The sequence below is a fragment of the Ciona intestinalis genome, chromosome 3, assembly GCF_000224145.3.
Source record: "Ciona intestinalis chromosome 3, KH, whole genome shotgun sequence".
In the NCBI taxonomy this organism is placed as follows: domain Eukaryota; kingdom Metazoa; phylum Chordata; class Ascidiacea; order Phlebobranchia; family Cionidae; genus Ciona; species Ciona intestinalis.
This window is the reverse complement of record NC_020168.2, coordinates 6,444,198-6,461,379: the sequence shown is the minus strand read 5'-3', so window position 1 is coordinate 6,461,379 and position 17,182 is coordinate 6,444,198. Positions and strand designations below refer to the sequence as shown.

The following is a 17,182-nucleotide window of genomic DNA, read 5'->3' as shown; positions in this document are numbered from 1 at the left end:
GTTACGGGTCTTTATGAAATCGGAAAACGCGAACACCTTATCTGCTAGTACTTAAGCAGTTTGAAGCTGCATGTCCACTCATGTTGGATTATAAATGTAGTATATAGTGGTTCTGTAGATTCCTAGGTATGATCATATACTATTATGTAAACTAAGCTGATTGCTGCTAGTATTAATCGCCAACGTAAAGTACCCTGTTAAACCACACTGTACGCCGAAAACCAGTCAAAATATTAATTTACTTTACATTAATTCCTAGATTTAATATTATATAACAAGATTTATATTAGCAATTATATTTTAAATGTTAAAACAACCGCTATACGTATTTTCTAGCTTTGTATCGCTTACAAGAACCAAATAAACACACGCCGACCATGCATTTGTATAGGCGATTCACGCTCTGTGGGCTCCGTAATGGCGGACACGAGCGCCGTTTCCTAACTTGGTCTATACTAACTTTGGCCTAGTAAATCCTTGGCTTTATATGTATACCAATATTTAACTAACAATATTTTAAATACATATACTGTTTAAGCTTTTTTTTTAAACATAAAATCTTCTTCCTAAATGGCTCAAGGTAAAGCACCCCGACCCCTCTTACCCTGTAAGCAATCTCACTAATCAACTTATCATCATCTTGTTGAAGAAATTCCATCCTTTCCCAAGTAAACCAAATATCATGAGCCACCAATCTCCATAATAAATCAAACACCTGACGGTAAAATAACGTTTCAAAATATAGCTTTAAATACCTAAATGAATTGTTTTATCTAAATATTTAAGGAATTATTGATATATTTTACAGAAAATTTATTGTAGTGTGTTAAATACCACATTACATAAAGTTTCATGGCGGCTTTGCCTACACCCCAAGTTTAGTACCTATACGTAACAATACATTAGGGACCCCTGGGTTGGAGCAATTGACGTTAAGTGTTTTCCAAGGACACATACGCCCACAATTAGCAGCATCAACGAGTTTTGAAACCAATACCTCTTGGTTACAGGCATGCCCGCTAACCACTTTGCCACGTCGCAGTCAAATTAGTAGATTATAATAATATAAATATTAAACAAATTACATGATCAGCAGACTTCATGCAGACCATCCTGGAGTCAATCTTTACATCATCAGAGATAACATCGGACTTCTTGAGCTCTTCCACAAACCACTCCATTCGAGTAACTTTCTGGTTTTGCGTCAATCCTTCAAACGATTGAAGTTTCTTCATTGTTTTGCCCGTCATGCCTTGAAGTTAGGTGGATAATATATGTTATACACATGCTGTAATGCCTTGGGGTAGGATGCAATCATCATTATGTACATGCTAGATGGGTATAATGCATGAATGTAACTTAATTATCCTTTACTGGGGAGCAACTACAGTGGGTAAAACACGGGTGTTCTGTTTCCTGTCATGCCTTGGGGTGGGATGGTTAAGAACCATATGATAACATGTTAGATGTAAATTATGAATGAATGTAACTTATTTAACTTTGCATGACGGGGCAAGTACAGTTCTGTTTCCAGTCATGTCTTTAAGTGGCATTCAGGTTTATATTCATATGATTGTAACATGTTTTATACAACCCATACCAACGACTTAATAAATGCATATAACTTATTTATTCTCACCGTCGTAGGGCAATTACAGTCGTTGTAACATGGGTATTCTATTTTATCTAAAAATTTAACAACAGGTTTAAGACCGTTGTTGCTACCATACATCGTAATATTAGAATCAAAACAGTGTCGTCACATCGAATACTTACTGTGCAATAGCTGTTGAACATGACTTCCTTTAGTCAGATCCACCAAAACATTGGCGAGTTCTGAACCGTAAGGAACCAACCGCAGATTTATCCACGCAGTGAAACCGTTGATTCGTGTTCGAAGCGACATTTTGTTTTAATCACCGAAAATGAATAGCCACCATCTTAACCCTCTTAGATCTTTAACTACGGTATGGCCTGTACACCGTGAACCAAAACACACAATCCAAATTGCCTACGTAATTGGGGATTCCCCACCGCTAAAAGTTTTACCAGCGAAGCGTTGCTGTTTACGGCTAAACAGTTTTTAACTGGGGACGATCTTCGTATTCGAATGAATGAATGAATGAATGAATGAATGAATGAATGAATGAATGAATGAATGAATGAATGAATGAATGAATGAATGAATGAATGAATGATGTTAAGTGTCTTGCCCAGGGACACATACGCCCACAATGGTAACAGGTCGAGCCTTGAATCCACTACCTCTGGGTTACAGACAGGCACGCTAACCACTATGCCACGGCTATTTAAAAGTCTAACTCTAGACCAAACTCTGGACGGTAATAAAACAGGGCAACGATAGCCATTATAACAAGGGGGGTTCTATAAACCTCTTCTTACGAGTTGCCACGTATATAACTTTGTAAATGATAACTTCTTTAGTTGTTCTGTATGACTGAGTTTATACAAGGAAAAGAATTGCGTTCTTAGAAAAGTTACATTTATTCACCTAGCAAGAAATTATATTGAGGAAAATGTTTCTGTTGAGCAAAGGACGTAACTTTTAGCAACGGGGGACCCATTATATCAAGTGGAAACAAGGTGTATGAAACCGAGCACCCGTACTATAACGACTGCCATTTCCTCGCCAAACGAGGATAAATAAGTTACATTCATTCACTTACAAGTTACATGTGCGGTAAATCATAAGCAGGCAAGAGGTGTATAAAACAGAACAACTTTGTTACAACGACTGTCACTACCCTGTCAAGCTAAAATAAATATAACATTCAATCATACAAGTAATTCATTAAGAAATTTTATTAAAAACAACAACGTCATGAATCAGGAGGAGGGGGTGGTGGGCGGAACAACATCGTAATATCCATGGGTGGGTTCATGGGGCTTGGGGGGTGAGGGTAACCACCATAAGGTTGGTGGGTGAAACGGGGCCACATCGGGCGAGGAGGGTGGTTCCACATCCGGGGACTCCCCATCACTGAGATAAAATGGGATGAATTAGGGTAATATAATATGAATTAAATTAAGTCTCTTCAAAGTCTAACGAAGATCAAATTAATTATAACAACGAAGAGAAAGGAAACTAGTAGCAAAAGTACAGCTGTTAAACAATGCTACAGGTAAAAAATATGTGTTGATAAGTAGGGTGTCAGAGCCATAAACAGCTTTACTAATATTACAAGTGGAATGTAAATCAAATTAACTTAAAGACAGGTTTGTTTTTAAAACTAAAATTGGTAAAGTTAGATTCAGCTAAGTGCGACTGAACACCTATTTTAAAATTGGATTTATTTCTTATTTACTAATTTTACTCTAAGTCTCCATGCTTAAGTTATCTGCGTACTATGCACTTACTTTGGTTCTGTTGGTAGAAAGGTGGTGGTGGAGGGTTGTGCATTGGACCTGCGGAAAGAACATGTACTTAATATTTAGTATTTGATGTTGTATTAATCTAATCTATATGGGTAAGGTTCGAGTAATGGGTGAACCACATGTCCACATGCATGTAGAATAGAAGCACTAGGGCAACAAAATAAAGCATTGTTAAGATTATTGACTTGTGTTTGAGAGGTAAAATTAATTTTAAAAACGGCACATTTATGTAATTATCTAATTTAAATACAGAGGAAAAAACTAAGAAAAAAAACAGCAGCTACTTATTACATCATAAACTAACCTTGCTGGGGATTCCCCTGATTATGTGACATCATCCAACTGACATCAGTTCCATGAAGCTGATTGGTCGGAGTTGCAAACCTGGATTTTGATTGGTTAGTTTGAAATTAAACCAAAACTAGAGGTGGAAGAAAAAAACACTTTATTATTTAAAAATTGTACCAACCTTGTAGCTCTATTTACACACTGATTGGTGTTGTGGTTCCTGCCTCTTCCTTTGTTTGGTGCATGAGTAGCTGTGAATAAAGATTACAAATCACAAATTATAACAGTTTATGTTGTTGTTGTTGCTAAATACAGAATAGAAGCCACATAGAATGTTATTTTATTAATGGAGCATGGGCACAAATATGAAGTGCCTCTGCCCTCTGGATCACAAAGTTGACAGTTGGTGGTTAGGGATTAGAACCGCAGGAATAGGTTAAGAAACATAGTTGTTGTTGTTATTAAACCAACCTGTTGTTGTCCCACTTCTCGCTTCCTTCCGATTCTTCTTAAACTTCCTTTCTTCCTCATCATCTGAGAAGTCGATACATTGATCCGGAGGTTCAGCGTCATCTTTCCATGAGGCATCCGATCCTTTGGTTCTGGAAGATAATCATAATCATTTATTCAAGTGATCGGTGAAACTTCTTCCGTATGGGTTAGGTCTGACCTAAGGATCTGCGATTAGGCAGGAGTTGGCCCATTACCCCACACAGCACTTACAATGTAGACTTCGAATTTGGACAATCCAGTTCCTAATCCCAGGTCTTCTGGTAAGTTCTTGCCATAAAAAATGATTAGGCACATTATGCTATGCCCAAACCAGACACATTATGTCTAAACCAAACCATTAACTATGGGTTGAAAAACTTGCAGTACCAACTAAATCAAATCCATACTCACTTTACTAATTGTGCAGTTAATACAAAGGTTGTGTAATCTTTTATATTCGGTGCAAAGTAAATTTTCTGGTCAACTGATAATTCTGATGGAGTTTTGGTTTCTTTGAAGCAAACCACGTAGTATGGGGATGGAACAGGACCAAAAGTTTCGTAAATCTGGTGAAAAAAATAAGATTTAAATAATCTATATTTTTATCTGCCCTAAAGTTCTATGCTAGGACCTTACGTGTATAAAATGGGTCCCTTAGTTAAAATAATGCAAGTTGTTCTATGATAACTGACAGAAATTTGAAACTGCCAGCAGCCACAAAGTTTATCATGGAATGAGAACTTACATTATATTCAGAACACAAAGACTATTTATGCAACTGAACAATTTCACCAAAAGGCATGTGACATCTAAATGCATGTGAAACTGAGGGCTAATACAAGAGGGCAAATACCACCAACCAGCCCATACTGTTTATAACTTAGCTGAAATTTTTTTCTTATTCTTTATGGGTGAGGTCCTTGTCAAGGACCTGGGATTTCGGCCACATTTGGCCCATTACCCCAACACCTGGAAAGCCCATTCAAGTCCTTTGTGTGACCACGACACCGCATTGCACTCGGGCGCGTAAAATTAATGGCAGTAAAGCAGTATTACTTTTGTGTGGCACAAACCTGCGGTAGTTCCATAGCACCAATATTTCCATGGTACCCATATTTACATGGCAGCAATATTTCTATGGTACTCATATTTACATGGCAGCAATATTTCTATGGTACTCATATTTACATGGCAGCAATATTTCTATGGTACCCATACTTACATGGCACCCAAAGTTCCATGGCACCAATATTTACATGGTACCCATACTTACATGGCACCCAAAGTTCCATGGCACCAATATTTACATGGTACCCATATGCCAAAGACAAAGTTATACAAAACAGCACTTACTTTTCCAACTATACTTTTATCCTCCAGGAACAAAACGCTATCCAAATTCAGCGCTGGCTTGCCCATGATCGCTTTGATTATAACTACACATAGAAATAACATTAATCACTATCATCCTCTTCTATGGCGACCACATAAACTAAATATAGAATTAAATAAACTAAAACAACTTCTATTACATGAGCCATGACAACACAACAACATACACAAAAACTAAATTAAAATATAAAGTAAAATGAACAACAACATAATGTAATTATTATGTAACAATACATATAGTTATCTCACCAACATGGTTGTCAATTATATTACTGATGTTTCCAATTAATTCTAATTCAATGTTGTCAGGTGGAATTGCTTCAATTTCTTCAATGGTTGGATAACCCTGTGGTACGCAGATGTTAATTTAGATAAAAGGACAAATTAAAAGCTCTTATGTTGAGCTTTTTGTAACAATTACACTACATGCTCAGAAAATGAATAAATTATCCGAGACCTTAAGGGGCTGGGGAATGCTGAAACCTCCCCAGTTAGTGGGGTGAAGCCGCACTTGTGGATTAACTTTAAAAGAAGCCAAACTCTAGCCCTTAGACTGGAAGATCTCATGGTAAAAAGGTTTATTTGTATATATAATATGTATTATTTTTTAACACACCCTAAAATTTACCTCTTAAAATGCTACTAATTAAGCCAAACCCCGCAAACTAACAATTAAATCTGTCAACCATCAAACATTCATTGAATACCTCCAACAACAGGTTCCCAAATGGATTTTTGGTTTCAGTTTCCACAACTTGTTCAACTCTTTGTATTGGAGGGTCAATAACTATATCTGATTCATCACTTGTGGTTTCATCTGAACTTGTATCAGAATCTGAACTAAAATGAAGTTGTTACAGCATAATAAAACAGGTTTATATTATAAAATGACTTTAAAAGTAAAAAGAAATATATTCTTAGATTCCAGGTCTGATCATCTCCGAAATCATATGACCCATGGCTTGAAATCTGCGGGACTTTACCCATATAAAATCCAGATCCAAGCTCTAGGTATTAGCACCCTGGAAGTTAGGGTAATAACTAATACTCTTACATCCCACCCCTTGCCCCCCGCAAAAATACAAGTACATTTCCACCAATATATCCTAACTCCCTTATAGAAAGATATAAATCTGCAACACAACAATATACCTTGAACTCTCACTTGATTCATCACTATCATCATCATCACTTGTTTCAATTGATTCCACGGCTTCCATCATAGAGGTAACGAAGGTATCTCCACTTTCTACTCAAGTAGAATATATGAATGAGTGGGAAAATGTTCTACTTAGTTATCCTCACATAGCTGGGAAGTGAGAGTTATTATAACATGGTGTCCTGTTTCATACACCTTTTGACTATGACTGGTCTTCAAATGTAACTTTGTAGTTAAGTATTTTTTTGATTTTTTTTATTTGGTACAGGTATGTATACCACAAAAGTAGCTACACAAAGCCACATATTATATTTGCAAATCATAATTTACCATTTGATTCTTTGATTTCTTCTACAATTATAGGTTTCCCCAACTCTGATATACTTTGGTCTACCATGACAGCATCATGTATCTTTGTTTCATGAACATCTTGCTCATGATTCATATTCACGGAATCATGGTTCTCGTGATCATGTGAATGATTTGGATTTCTGTTTAAAACAAGTTGGGAATCATTTTAAAAGCCATGGTAATATTTATGAAATAGAAATAAACTTGGTTAAAAGAAATAAATAAATATCACTTATTTGATCTCAGGTGGGTCGTGAACTCAAAAGTATGTAACATTGTGGGTGACAGTTTTTTTACGATTGAAAACTTGCAGGGGCGAGGCGAGAAAAAAAGAACAGTGTGACCAGGAAAAAAGGGCGCGGCAAGCTCGCCACAATTCGGTCTTGACCCTCAGTCAAAACTTGAGCACGAGTGGCTGGTGGTGTCTGGAAATTATGTATATGCCTTAACGCTCAACCTAAAAGTATGCAAAAGCATTTAAACCAAGTATATTTACAACAACACAGTAAACATCGCACACAACAACTTACAACACATCATGTACCACAACATCAGAATGTAGATGTCCTTCTTGCTTCTCTTTATTTTCTTTTTTCTCATTATTTCCCGAATCCAAATTACCGTTTTGGACTAAATGTTCACAAACTTTATTGGCATTAACGTCTTTTATTTCTTTAATGTCACTGGAAACTTCAGTTAAGTTTTCTTCTTCACTTCCAATGTGCCGTGATGACGTAATAACTGACGTCACCGATTTTTCGGTTTCTGTTTTGTCTGAGTTTACTTTTATTTCGTAATGTTCTACAGAATCTTCAATTTTGGCACCGATAGAGTTCTGTTTTATATTAGAGTCGTCATCGAAGTAAGGCATTGTTTCTTCGTCTCCAGGAATGCTCGATTCCGAATCATAATTACGTAATATACTGTCCATTACTACACGGTGTAGTATGTAGTATACACCTATTCTGCAATAAAACGGTAAAATTTCATAATAACTAGTAATGTCTACAATATATTGTATCTTTCAATGGCTAAATTAAAACGTTATAAACCAAGCAAACAACATGCACAATCTACAAAACACAACGATCACGCTCGCTTTCAACACATGTGGCTTCGTCAAATAAACAAACCCACTAGCCAATCAAAATTGCCCTAACCGTCACGGGTCATTGATTTTAGGGTACTATGATTTTTGTGGTAAAAGTTACGAACAGGAATTTAATTCAGATCGTAAAATGTCTGAAAAATATTGATGTAACCTTTACTTTATTGGTCTTAAAATTTCAAAACCGATACAATCTGCATTTGAGGAATTTTGGTCATTTAATTACTTTATGTCCCAGATTTGTACATTAGAAACAGTTAGATAGCATTTTTAGTTAAAACTATACAATTTTTGGGCAATTACTATTAAAAGAATTGTTTCCATATTTATATTTCGTTACTAGGTCATAAAATTACGTTAGTCTTTGTTTATAAACTTCACAACGTTTCATGAAATAAAACTACATCATTCTTGGTTTGCTTCGGTTAAGAACAGATAGGTGTGAATAGAAACAGCTGACTGACTAATAGTGCACTTACAATAGAAACGGGAAGATTTGGCGACATTTTGGTCAGGAAATCTATCATTTTGGTTTGTATAAATAAGATTTAGCGTGGACTTTGTAAAAATGTGTATTTTCACGCTTAGCTTTGATTAATTATTTAATTTCTTCCAAAGAAGTAGCGTATGTTTAGACAAGAATGATAAATTACATATATAAAATACATGAACTTTAAACAAAGATTAATCTTATTGGCGTCGCAGTGATTATACACTTTTGTGTAAAATATATTAGCAATTCAATATTGCTGTTTCCTTTTAATGTTTTATTGTGTCACACAACCTTTACTGAAGTCAATAGGTATAATAATGCCTCATGTTTTATTACTTACAATATTGATATCAACACATACTGTCTATGCGGTCATCGTATTAGACCTTATATAAGATACCGTGTACAGTATTTTTATACTGAGACGGTAAAATTTTGATTTGGTAAAGATACAGTATACCCTTTCCAGTTTCCACACTAGTATTTATATCTTTTAATGCAACAAAAGTGTAGTTAAAGAAACACATCCAGCGTCCCAGCGCTGTGGCACAGTGATTAAAGTGCTTGCCTCTAGAGTATAGAATATAGGGTCAATGGGATATAAATACTTGATTGCAGAACTTGTGATTGGTATTCAACACTAAATCACAAGTTTTCCAAAACTACAAATATTTTTAACAGATTTTATCACTAAAGAATCAGGTCTTGAAATGGTCAAATTACTAATCATATGATACTTTGGAAATGCATTTTTAATACTAAAATATTTAACTACTTTAAAAAACATAATGTACATTTGTAAACAAATATTTTCCCCTTTTTTATTATGCTATAAAACTAAGAACATAATTGTGTGGAAGTGTAGAACAACTAAGAGTTTCATATTTTTTTACAGAAGTATAAACTTCACTGATAGAGCACTGAATGATTTATATTTAATTGTTTGATTTCTGCAAAACTTATTCGAGCTGGTCCCTGATACGGTATGTTGGTTTCTAAGAAATTAACTAACTATGCCTTGCTGACTGTATTGTAAACATACATTTTATCTTGTGGTAAATAAATACACTTACCATAAGATCATTATATTTCTTGAAAATTATTCGGCAATTGTTATTTTTTTAATTATCATAAAATTGTTTGGTTTACTTAAATATAATGTGTTTTGTGAATTTTTCTAAGTTTGTTAGGAAATTATAAGTTTGTAAGTTGTTATACTTTAACTTAAACAGTTTTGATATTTTATCTTTTGTGACAAGATTGTTAGTTCTTCTTGTATGATCAGTATTTGCATTAATTATTAATATATTAGTACCACAAAGGTTGGATAAAAGGGGTTGGGATTTTCATGATTGTCCAGTCATGCTGTTTCTTTTGTACGTGTGGCTTAATGGAGTTAAGTTATTTTAAAACCAAATACATCTAGATGTTTTAGCATGACTGTTAACTGATATAAAATAACCAACAAGTTTATGCTTTCTTACTCTTATGACATAGGTTGACAAATACCATGACAGACAGACCAGATTTTGTTTTTAATTTAACCATCATCTTACTTGACAATTTATTAGCATTTGTTTTTAAAAGAACCTAGACACCTATGTTTTGCACCTCTTTGTTGGAAACTCTAAATTTCCAGGAATTATATGTTTTATGTCGAAAGCTACCAACCACTGCTGCTTATGTAGATTATCGGGAATTTGTGAATTTGTTTCGGTACCTTTGCGTTAGCAAAAGGAATAAGGTTCGCCCCTAGCAAAGTGGTTAGCCTGCCCCGTCTAGAGTTCCTAATATTTTTTATTATGCATAGTGAATTTTTAGGTCGAAATCCATCTTTAAGCTATTGACAAGAAATTGCTGGGTGGTCATGGCTTTTAAGGCAATGTACAAAAATGTACTTGTAATTATGCAAAAATGAACATTTATTTATGTAACAATGTGCCCCTAAGTTGTTATTCACTCTTACAGGAAGTTCCTTGGGGTGGTCATGGCTACAATGAGCAGTAGCGCGAGTAAAATTCTGCAGTCTGAGTTTAAAAAGCTACAACAACAACCAGTGGAAGGATTCAAGATCGCATTGGAAGATGACAGCGATATCTTCAAGTGGAAAGTTGGATTATATGGACCTCCTGAAACATTGTATGCGGGCGGTTACTTCAGGGTAGGTCTGTTTTATTCTTCTATGGACCAAAGCTTGACTAATTTTAAAAGTGCTTAGTAGCTTTTTAGTGGATTTAAAAACCACAAAAACTTCCTGTTTACTGTGTTATGGGTTTAAAATTAACCAAAACTGCATGTTTGCTATTTTTCTGATTTACAGACTACAAATAAAATTGCTGGATCATTAATATTATTGATCTGAATTTTATCCTTGTTGTTTTTCTTTGGCAAGCTAGATTTACCACCACTGCATTTACCATAAGCAATATATGCTATGAGCCGAAATTATAACAGGATTGTGGGTTTTAAGCTTTCCCATTTTATTGAATCTTGCCTTATATTAAAACAACATTTATTTCTCTGCAGGCGATTATAAAATTCCCGCAAGACTATCCATACTCACCTCCCACTTTCAAATTCATCACAAAAATGTTTCATTCAAATATATATGAGGTAATTATTGTCTGCTGGTGTCCATACAAACTATCAAGTTTTTTTTTAATATTTCCTAAAAATCAAGAGAGACCTTTATCATACTGTTGTTGTCAGTGTATGAGAGTCAAAACCAACATTCCCATTCACCCCTGTTTCAACCCCTTTTAGATCCACAAATACGATTTCCCAATTACATATTAATAGACACTGTTAATCCACAAATGGTTGCCTGCTTAACCCATTGAGTGTTCCCTGAGGTACAAAGTCACATCTTGTATTGATTTTTGTTATCTTCATTTATTTCTCAACGGTATATGTCTTGTTTACTGCTCTGTAAAATATTTGTATATTTTGCATTAATGAGCTGTTCCTATTGTGGTAATAGGGCAACTCTGAACTTTCCAATGCACCAAGTGTGTAGTGCTTATTTAAAACTAACAAACAGATACACATAAATCATGAAATCATATTCGAAATCATTTTATAGCTTGGGTAATGCTTTGTTTTGCTCTAGTTCCTGTTTATTTACAAAATTGAGAAAATGCATTTCATTGCAACCTAAATATATATATATAGCAGAGAGGCAAAAACTGAGAGACACATGGTGTATCTACTCTATTACTTATTGTCAAGTTAAAATTTTTAAATCATACATCTACACATCCCTAACCCATCTACCCCGTATACAGAATGGTGAGGTTTGCATTTCCATCTTACATTCGCCCGTAAATGACCCACAAAGTGGTGAATTACCCTCGGAGAGATGGAACCCAACACAAACTGTAAGGTGAGCATTCTGCGTTCTTAAGTTAACTGTTTTGAATGTTAACCTGTTTTCATCAGTTTCCCACAAGTTGTCACGCTAGTCTCCCATGTTCATAGTTATCTTATAGTGTTTTAGATAAACTGTTTTGGATGGTAAGATGCACTTGGTGTGTAAAGTTAACATTATGGGTTAATTTAAATAGAGTTTAGTGTGCTTATGTTGTAGCCAGTTATGATGCATACTTGGTGTTGGTGACTGTTGTTTTGTTGACTTAGTGATTACAATTATATTTTAAAGACCTGATTTAAATTGTTATTAGTTATTGAAAGTTATTAAAATGCTTATTTTAAGCTTATTACAAACCAATGAACAAATCAAAAGTGTCAACTTTTATGAAGTAATACTTAAACTTTGGGGTGATGAGCCAACTTTGGCCTAACTTCCAAGTTCTTCGGAATGTTGCACTATAAGGCCTCACCTTTATTAAATACATATCTTAGACTTGGTGCTTATCAACAGTTCCCTTAGTGACATTCAAACCATGGTTGCAATAACCCTGCTATATATTAAGTAAACATATGGCACTTTACAAATGAAACCAAATGACATTGCAATCCACTTTTTCTTAGCAACAAGAAGAGTAATCTTTGATTATATTTTATTTAAATATAGTATCAAAGAATTGTGTATAGGGTGATTTTATGTTTCAAAATACCAGTTTTATGTCAGGAACAGCTTTAACCTGCTGTCCATATAAACAAGCAGTGCCATAGTATATTGCATTCACCGCATTAATTCATGAGGTTCCCTATGTTTGCCGACTATGAGTGTGGAGTGTGCACTTTTGCAATGTAACCCAAATTGCCCTAAACTAGCTGTCAGTATAGACCTAAAGTTCTAATCTAAACATTGTGTCAACAAAACAGTGGTCAAGTAAATGTAAATATTCTACGAAAAAATGCAAAACGTGATTGAATCTCAAAATTGTACAGTCAGGACTCTGTACAGTCAGGAGCTTTTTAACTTAGTGATAAAATATGATATAATTGCGAACATAGTTTAAATTCATATATTCTATACTAACAGAACGATTTTACTGAGTGTAATATCTCTATTGAACGAACCCAACACATATTCCCCTGCTAACGTGGATGCATCAGTCATGTACAGGAGGTGGAAGAATTCTAAAGGTTGCGATAAAGAATACGAGGATATAATCAGGTGGGTGTGAAGTGTTGTTAGAAGTCATGTGTTGTCATCCTTTTTTTGTATTTGCACTTTTTTGATCTAGAGAATTTGCTGCCTACCTTCTGTGTTTTATTACATGTTATAAGTCATGTTATACTTTTGCATTTATTTTTTTTTCTTTTCACAATTATCTGATCTCCGGTATAATATCATCAAAGCCCTTGTCGCCTAACCCCTCGGGGAAGTGGCGGGCCTTAACATTTGGTGGGGTGATTGGTCAACCCTAAGTCCAAGGACCCATGGCGTTCCAGGATGAGGGACCTCTCCCACATAGAATAGAATCAATAACCTGATATTTCTCCTTAGGAAACAAGTTCAAGACTCGCGTAAGGATGCGGAGAGAGAGGGCGTGGTCGTTCCTATGACGGTGTCAGAGTATTGCATCAAGACACGCCTACCAAGCAAAGACTCCACCGCCTCGAACGATATTACCGACATTTTTTTTGACGACGATGACGGAGATGACGATTATGGGATGAATGAGGATTACGAATATGATGACGATGATGACAATGAAGACTATGGGGATGATGATAGCGGCGCACATGATGAGAATTAGACTAAGCTGAAAGTATGGGTTGCTCTCATTCAAGGGTTAAGGCTTTGGACAAAACATTTTAGCTTTCAGATCAATTATTGTAAGTTTTTTTCATTTCTTATTTAAACAGGGGATGGTTAAATTAGTTTCTATTCTTCTGTCTTTTCAATTTTTCACTCGTCTTCTGATTTATGGACATCGTTTCTGAATCCTAATGATTTCTTGGTGACTTTTTGCCCTCAAAGCCAAGCTGCTAGCAATTAAGTGGGGTATATGTCCACTGAGTGTGTTCTTTAGAGCGTTTTGCTCCAGTGTTGCACATCTACACTTGCTTTTATCGTTAACTTGTTTCTAATGGGAAGTTTTTCGTTGTGCACACGCCCAAGATTTTGGCTTGTATGAATTATAATTTAACAAATAAACAACACACATGGCAGGAGATATTTATATAACAAAGTTACAGGCTTTGAGCTGCATTAAGATATACACATCTGGCTGGCATAGTCTTTTTTTGTGTAAATTATAAACGAATGTTTATTTATAATGGTAAACTGATCACTGTCAAGTTGCCTTTTTAAGCCAAGTTGTATGTTTGGCCCGAAATCACTATTCATTTGGTAGTAAACACGATAATATTACATGTATATAACCGTATAGAGCGTTGTTAATTGTAAAATCACGATTAGGAAATAGAATTTCCGTGTTAACGGTCCATCTTTCCCCACAGTTCTATAAACAGGTAACTGTAGTGTTTGTCCTACCCATATATTATGAAGTTAAAACTCCCAACGTATACTTATGTCGTGGTCGTGATTGTGGCAACGATAAGGGTTGTAACAAGTGGGTTGTTGATTGCTTCGTAATTTGAGGTCGGCATGACGTATATGGATGTTGAATATGTTTAGCTAACATTTTGTACCACGCCCAAGTTCTAACAGTTCCACGATTTCAAAATAGGAAATCGCAATAACGACTTTGCACGGAGAGTTACGAAACCTTACTATAATTGTTTGTCAATACCGAGTATGGTCTAAGACTCTCGAGAAAATGGTTTGGCAAATATAAATTCCCCCCTTTGTCACATGCGAGTCACCTATATTTGCAGAACTGTCACTAAAATGCTTAGGACCCATTTTAAACAGATTTATATGTTGCTCTAGCAAACAGCTTTATTACTTTTCGAAGAGGATCTCTTTAATGTGAGTATATTAGTCACCGACGATGATAAACGAAAACCATCGACTTGTCTGTGTAAATCAATATTTGAAAGAAATCGTCCCCACTTGAGACGGCCAGGCTGCCGGATTCGTATTTGAGTCTAAAACTGAAGTCACTTGGCAACTAAAGGGACGCTGTTGTTCTTAATGTAAAATTTTACAAAGGAATTTATATTTAACTTGGCCGGCCCATTGAGCCTCAGTGTAAACACGTATCTGTAAAGACAGTTATCAGCGCAGTTGTGTTAAAATATTTTACTTCAGATCGTTATTTTATGTTTTTTTCTCACTGTTAATGTTTACATTTGTTAAATAAACAATAAACGTATGTTTTATAGTGTTAGCGTAATATAGAATGATATGAAATTGTAAGATTTTAATAAATGTACATGAAATGCAAATAATTGAGACGATAAAATGACAACTGAAGCATTGAGCACTCAGGTTAGCCAGTTGGAACTTGGCGGATTTGAAAAAGAGGGGAGTGAAATACAGAAACTGATTTCTCAGGAAACAATAAACTCTGAAATATACGACGGGTCTATTTCTGACCCATTTGAGCTGCCAAAACATGACCAACTATGCACAGTGAACTCATTTGCAAGTGTTGATGACACAGAAATCATTCATTTTAATCAAGAATTGAAATCACAGGATGTTTCAGCATCTGTTAAAAGTTTGTCTCCAGAAATTTCCATTTTGTCTCCAACACATGATGCAAAAGAAACAAACCAACAAGATCAAAGCCCAATAACAGCAGATTGTATTCAACCAGCAACAGGTGTTTATACAACTTATAATAGAATATGTGGTACAGAGATCTGGGTGCTGAGGTAATTTGCCAATTCTGGTCTATATCCAAGATCCTTGAAATGGACCTCACCAACATAAAATAGATTATGTGGTAACTTTTAATATAGCACTGGAATTATTACTTTTAGAATATGAGATTTTAAACCTTGACAAATTAAATATATTTTTATAGTATTACTATTACATCAAAGCAAATGTACTAATTTAACAAATATTATACAAAACGTTTAAATTTCAAAACCTAGAATTCATTAAAATAATATTGTAGTTGGGAAACATCATCTTTAGTTGTACACCAGGTGTCATATTCAAAATACACACAACATTTTTTGCAGCGTTCGTGGTGATGCCAGTCGAGAAGAAAGATGAAACGCCAGGTGAAGAATTTCCGGGAGAAATAACTCCAAGGATCCTAAAGAAGACGGATGAAGTTTCCATCACTTGCTCGAGCCCTTCAAGGAAAAAGAAGAAGAAAAAGAAAAAGTTAGTATTTTGTAAACTATTAACTAATGTTTTAATCGTTGGATTGCTTTTGTCTGAGTCATTGCGTCACATTTTATGAGTTTTAGTAATCTGGGCTCTTAGGTGGTATTGTTAACAAGTATATAGACCCATAAAGTAATGAAAGCCAATTCTTTAATACATAATTGTTCAATATCTTAAACTTATAGTGAAAAAACATCTCATCTGCTATGCAGCGAGACTTTAGGGTAACTGTCATTATTTATAATAAAGTCAACATAAAATTTGTTGCCCAAGACTTAAAATATACAATATCTGCAAAAAAAGCAGAAGAACTGATTTTTTTTATAATAAATACAAATTAATGTATATATAGGTATTGTGCATAATATATTACCGTAAGGTATTTGCCATCTCTTTATATTAATCACTTTTGTTCATTAAATAATATTCCTATGTTTACTCTTCAGATGGATTGGCATTTGCACTTCCAACTGCAAATACGACAGTGGTAAGTCAATATTTACAGTAAAGTTAAATTAATCTGAAACAAACTTTCACGAAATTTATTGCTAAACTAACAGCATGTTTTGTTTTATTATCTCTGTCTTTACTTTGCTGCGGTTTTTTATCTGTTAAATTTAAACGAAAGTACTGTATTTGTAGAGCAATAAAAATCTGAGCATTTGTTTTAACATAGATAATATAAGTCACACCAAGTTACAAATTAAATTAATAATAGACACTTAACGGTTTTAACATACGAATCAACAGACAAATAATTTAATAATTTACAAAATATTTGTAATTTAATGTTTTTAAAAATCAATAATCATATTTAAGATTAAATATGCAATATTTTAT

At 34.6% G+C, this 17,182-nt stretch overlaps 4 protein-coding genes across 9 annotated transcripts in view; 2 read left to right on the top strand and 2 right to left on the bottom strand.

Moving 5' to 3' along the window:
• LOC100182602 overlaps positions 1-2,108 on the bottom strand; it is a 15,397-nt gene extending 13,289 nt beyond the window's left edge. For all 3 annotated transcript variants that reach the window (XM_002121575.5, XM_026833631.1, XM_026833632.1), the window contains exons 1-3: positions 1,777-2,108; positions 1,086-1,252; positions 605-715 (exon numbers count right to left, since the gene is read on the bottom strand). In XM_002121575.5, coding sequence (XP_002121611.3) covers positions 605-715; positions 1,086-1,252; positions 1,777-1,906 — 408 coding nt within the window. In that variant the 5' untranslated portion in view covers positions 1,907-2,108. The remainder of the gene's footprint in view (positions 1-604; positions 716-1,085; positions 1,253-1,776) is intronic.
• A 699-nt stretch (positions 2,109-2,807) lies between these two features.
• On the bottom strand, positions 2,808-8,021 carry LOC100176324 (H/ACA ribonucleoprotein complex non-core subunit NAF1). The gene is made up of 12 exons (XM_002127365.5): positions 7,609-8,021; positions 7,058-7,218; positions 6,721-6,817; positions 6,276-6,408; positions 5,818-5,914; positions 5,530-5,612; positions 4,588-4,742; positions 4,156-4,286; positions 3,866-3,935; positions 3,701-3,780; positions 3,379-3,426; positions 2,808-3,001 (listed from the first exon to the last, which is right to left on the bottom strand). The coding sequence occupies exons 1-12, from the start codon at positions 8,007-8,009 to the stop codon at positions 2,841-2,843; spliced, it is 1,617 nt and encodes a 538-aa protein (XP_002127401.1). The 5' UTR covers positions 8,010-8,021; the 3' UTR covers positions 2,808-2,840.
• Positions 8,022-8,619: 598 nt separating this feature from the next.
• Positions 8,620-14,265, top strand: LOC100178648 (ubiquitin-conjugating enzyme E2 R2-like). Its single transcript, XM_002127283.5, has 7 exons — positions 8,620-8,717; positions 9,575-9,662; positions 10,648-10,840; positions 11,206-11,292; positions 11,964-12,061; positions 13,127-13,261; positions 13,595-14,265. Exons 3-7 carry the CDS (start codon positions 10,667-10,669, stop codon positions 13,845-13,847), a joined length of 747 nt encoding a protein of 248 aa, XP_002127319.1. The 5' UTR covers positions 8,620-8,717; positions 9,575-9,662; positions 10,648-10,666; the 3' UTR covers positions 13,848-14,265.
• Positions 14,266-15,331: 1,066 nt separating this feature from the next.
• LOC100185893 (tubulin polyglutamylase ttll6-like) overlaps positions 15,332-17,182 on the top strand; it is a 16,508-nt gene continuing 14,657 nt past the window's right edge. Inside the window, exons 1-3 of one of the 4 annotated variants that reach the window (XM_026833635.1) lie at positions 15,332-15,824; positions 16,192-16,339; positions 16,789-16,829. In XM_026833635.1, coding sequence (XP_026689436.1) covers positions 15,461-15,824; positions 16,192-16,339; positions 16,789-16,829 — 553 coding nt within the window. In that variant the 5' untranslated portion in view covers positions 15,332-15,460. The remainder of the gene's footprint in view (positions 15,825-16,191; positions 16,340-16,788; positions 16,830-17,182) is intronic. The other 3 variants (XM_009859912.2, XM_018811232.2, XM_026833634.1) reach the window with 3 other exon arrangements.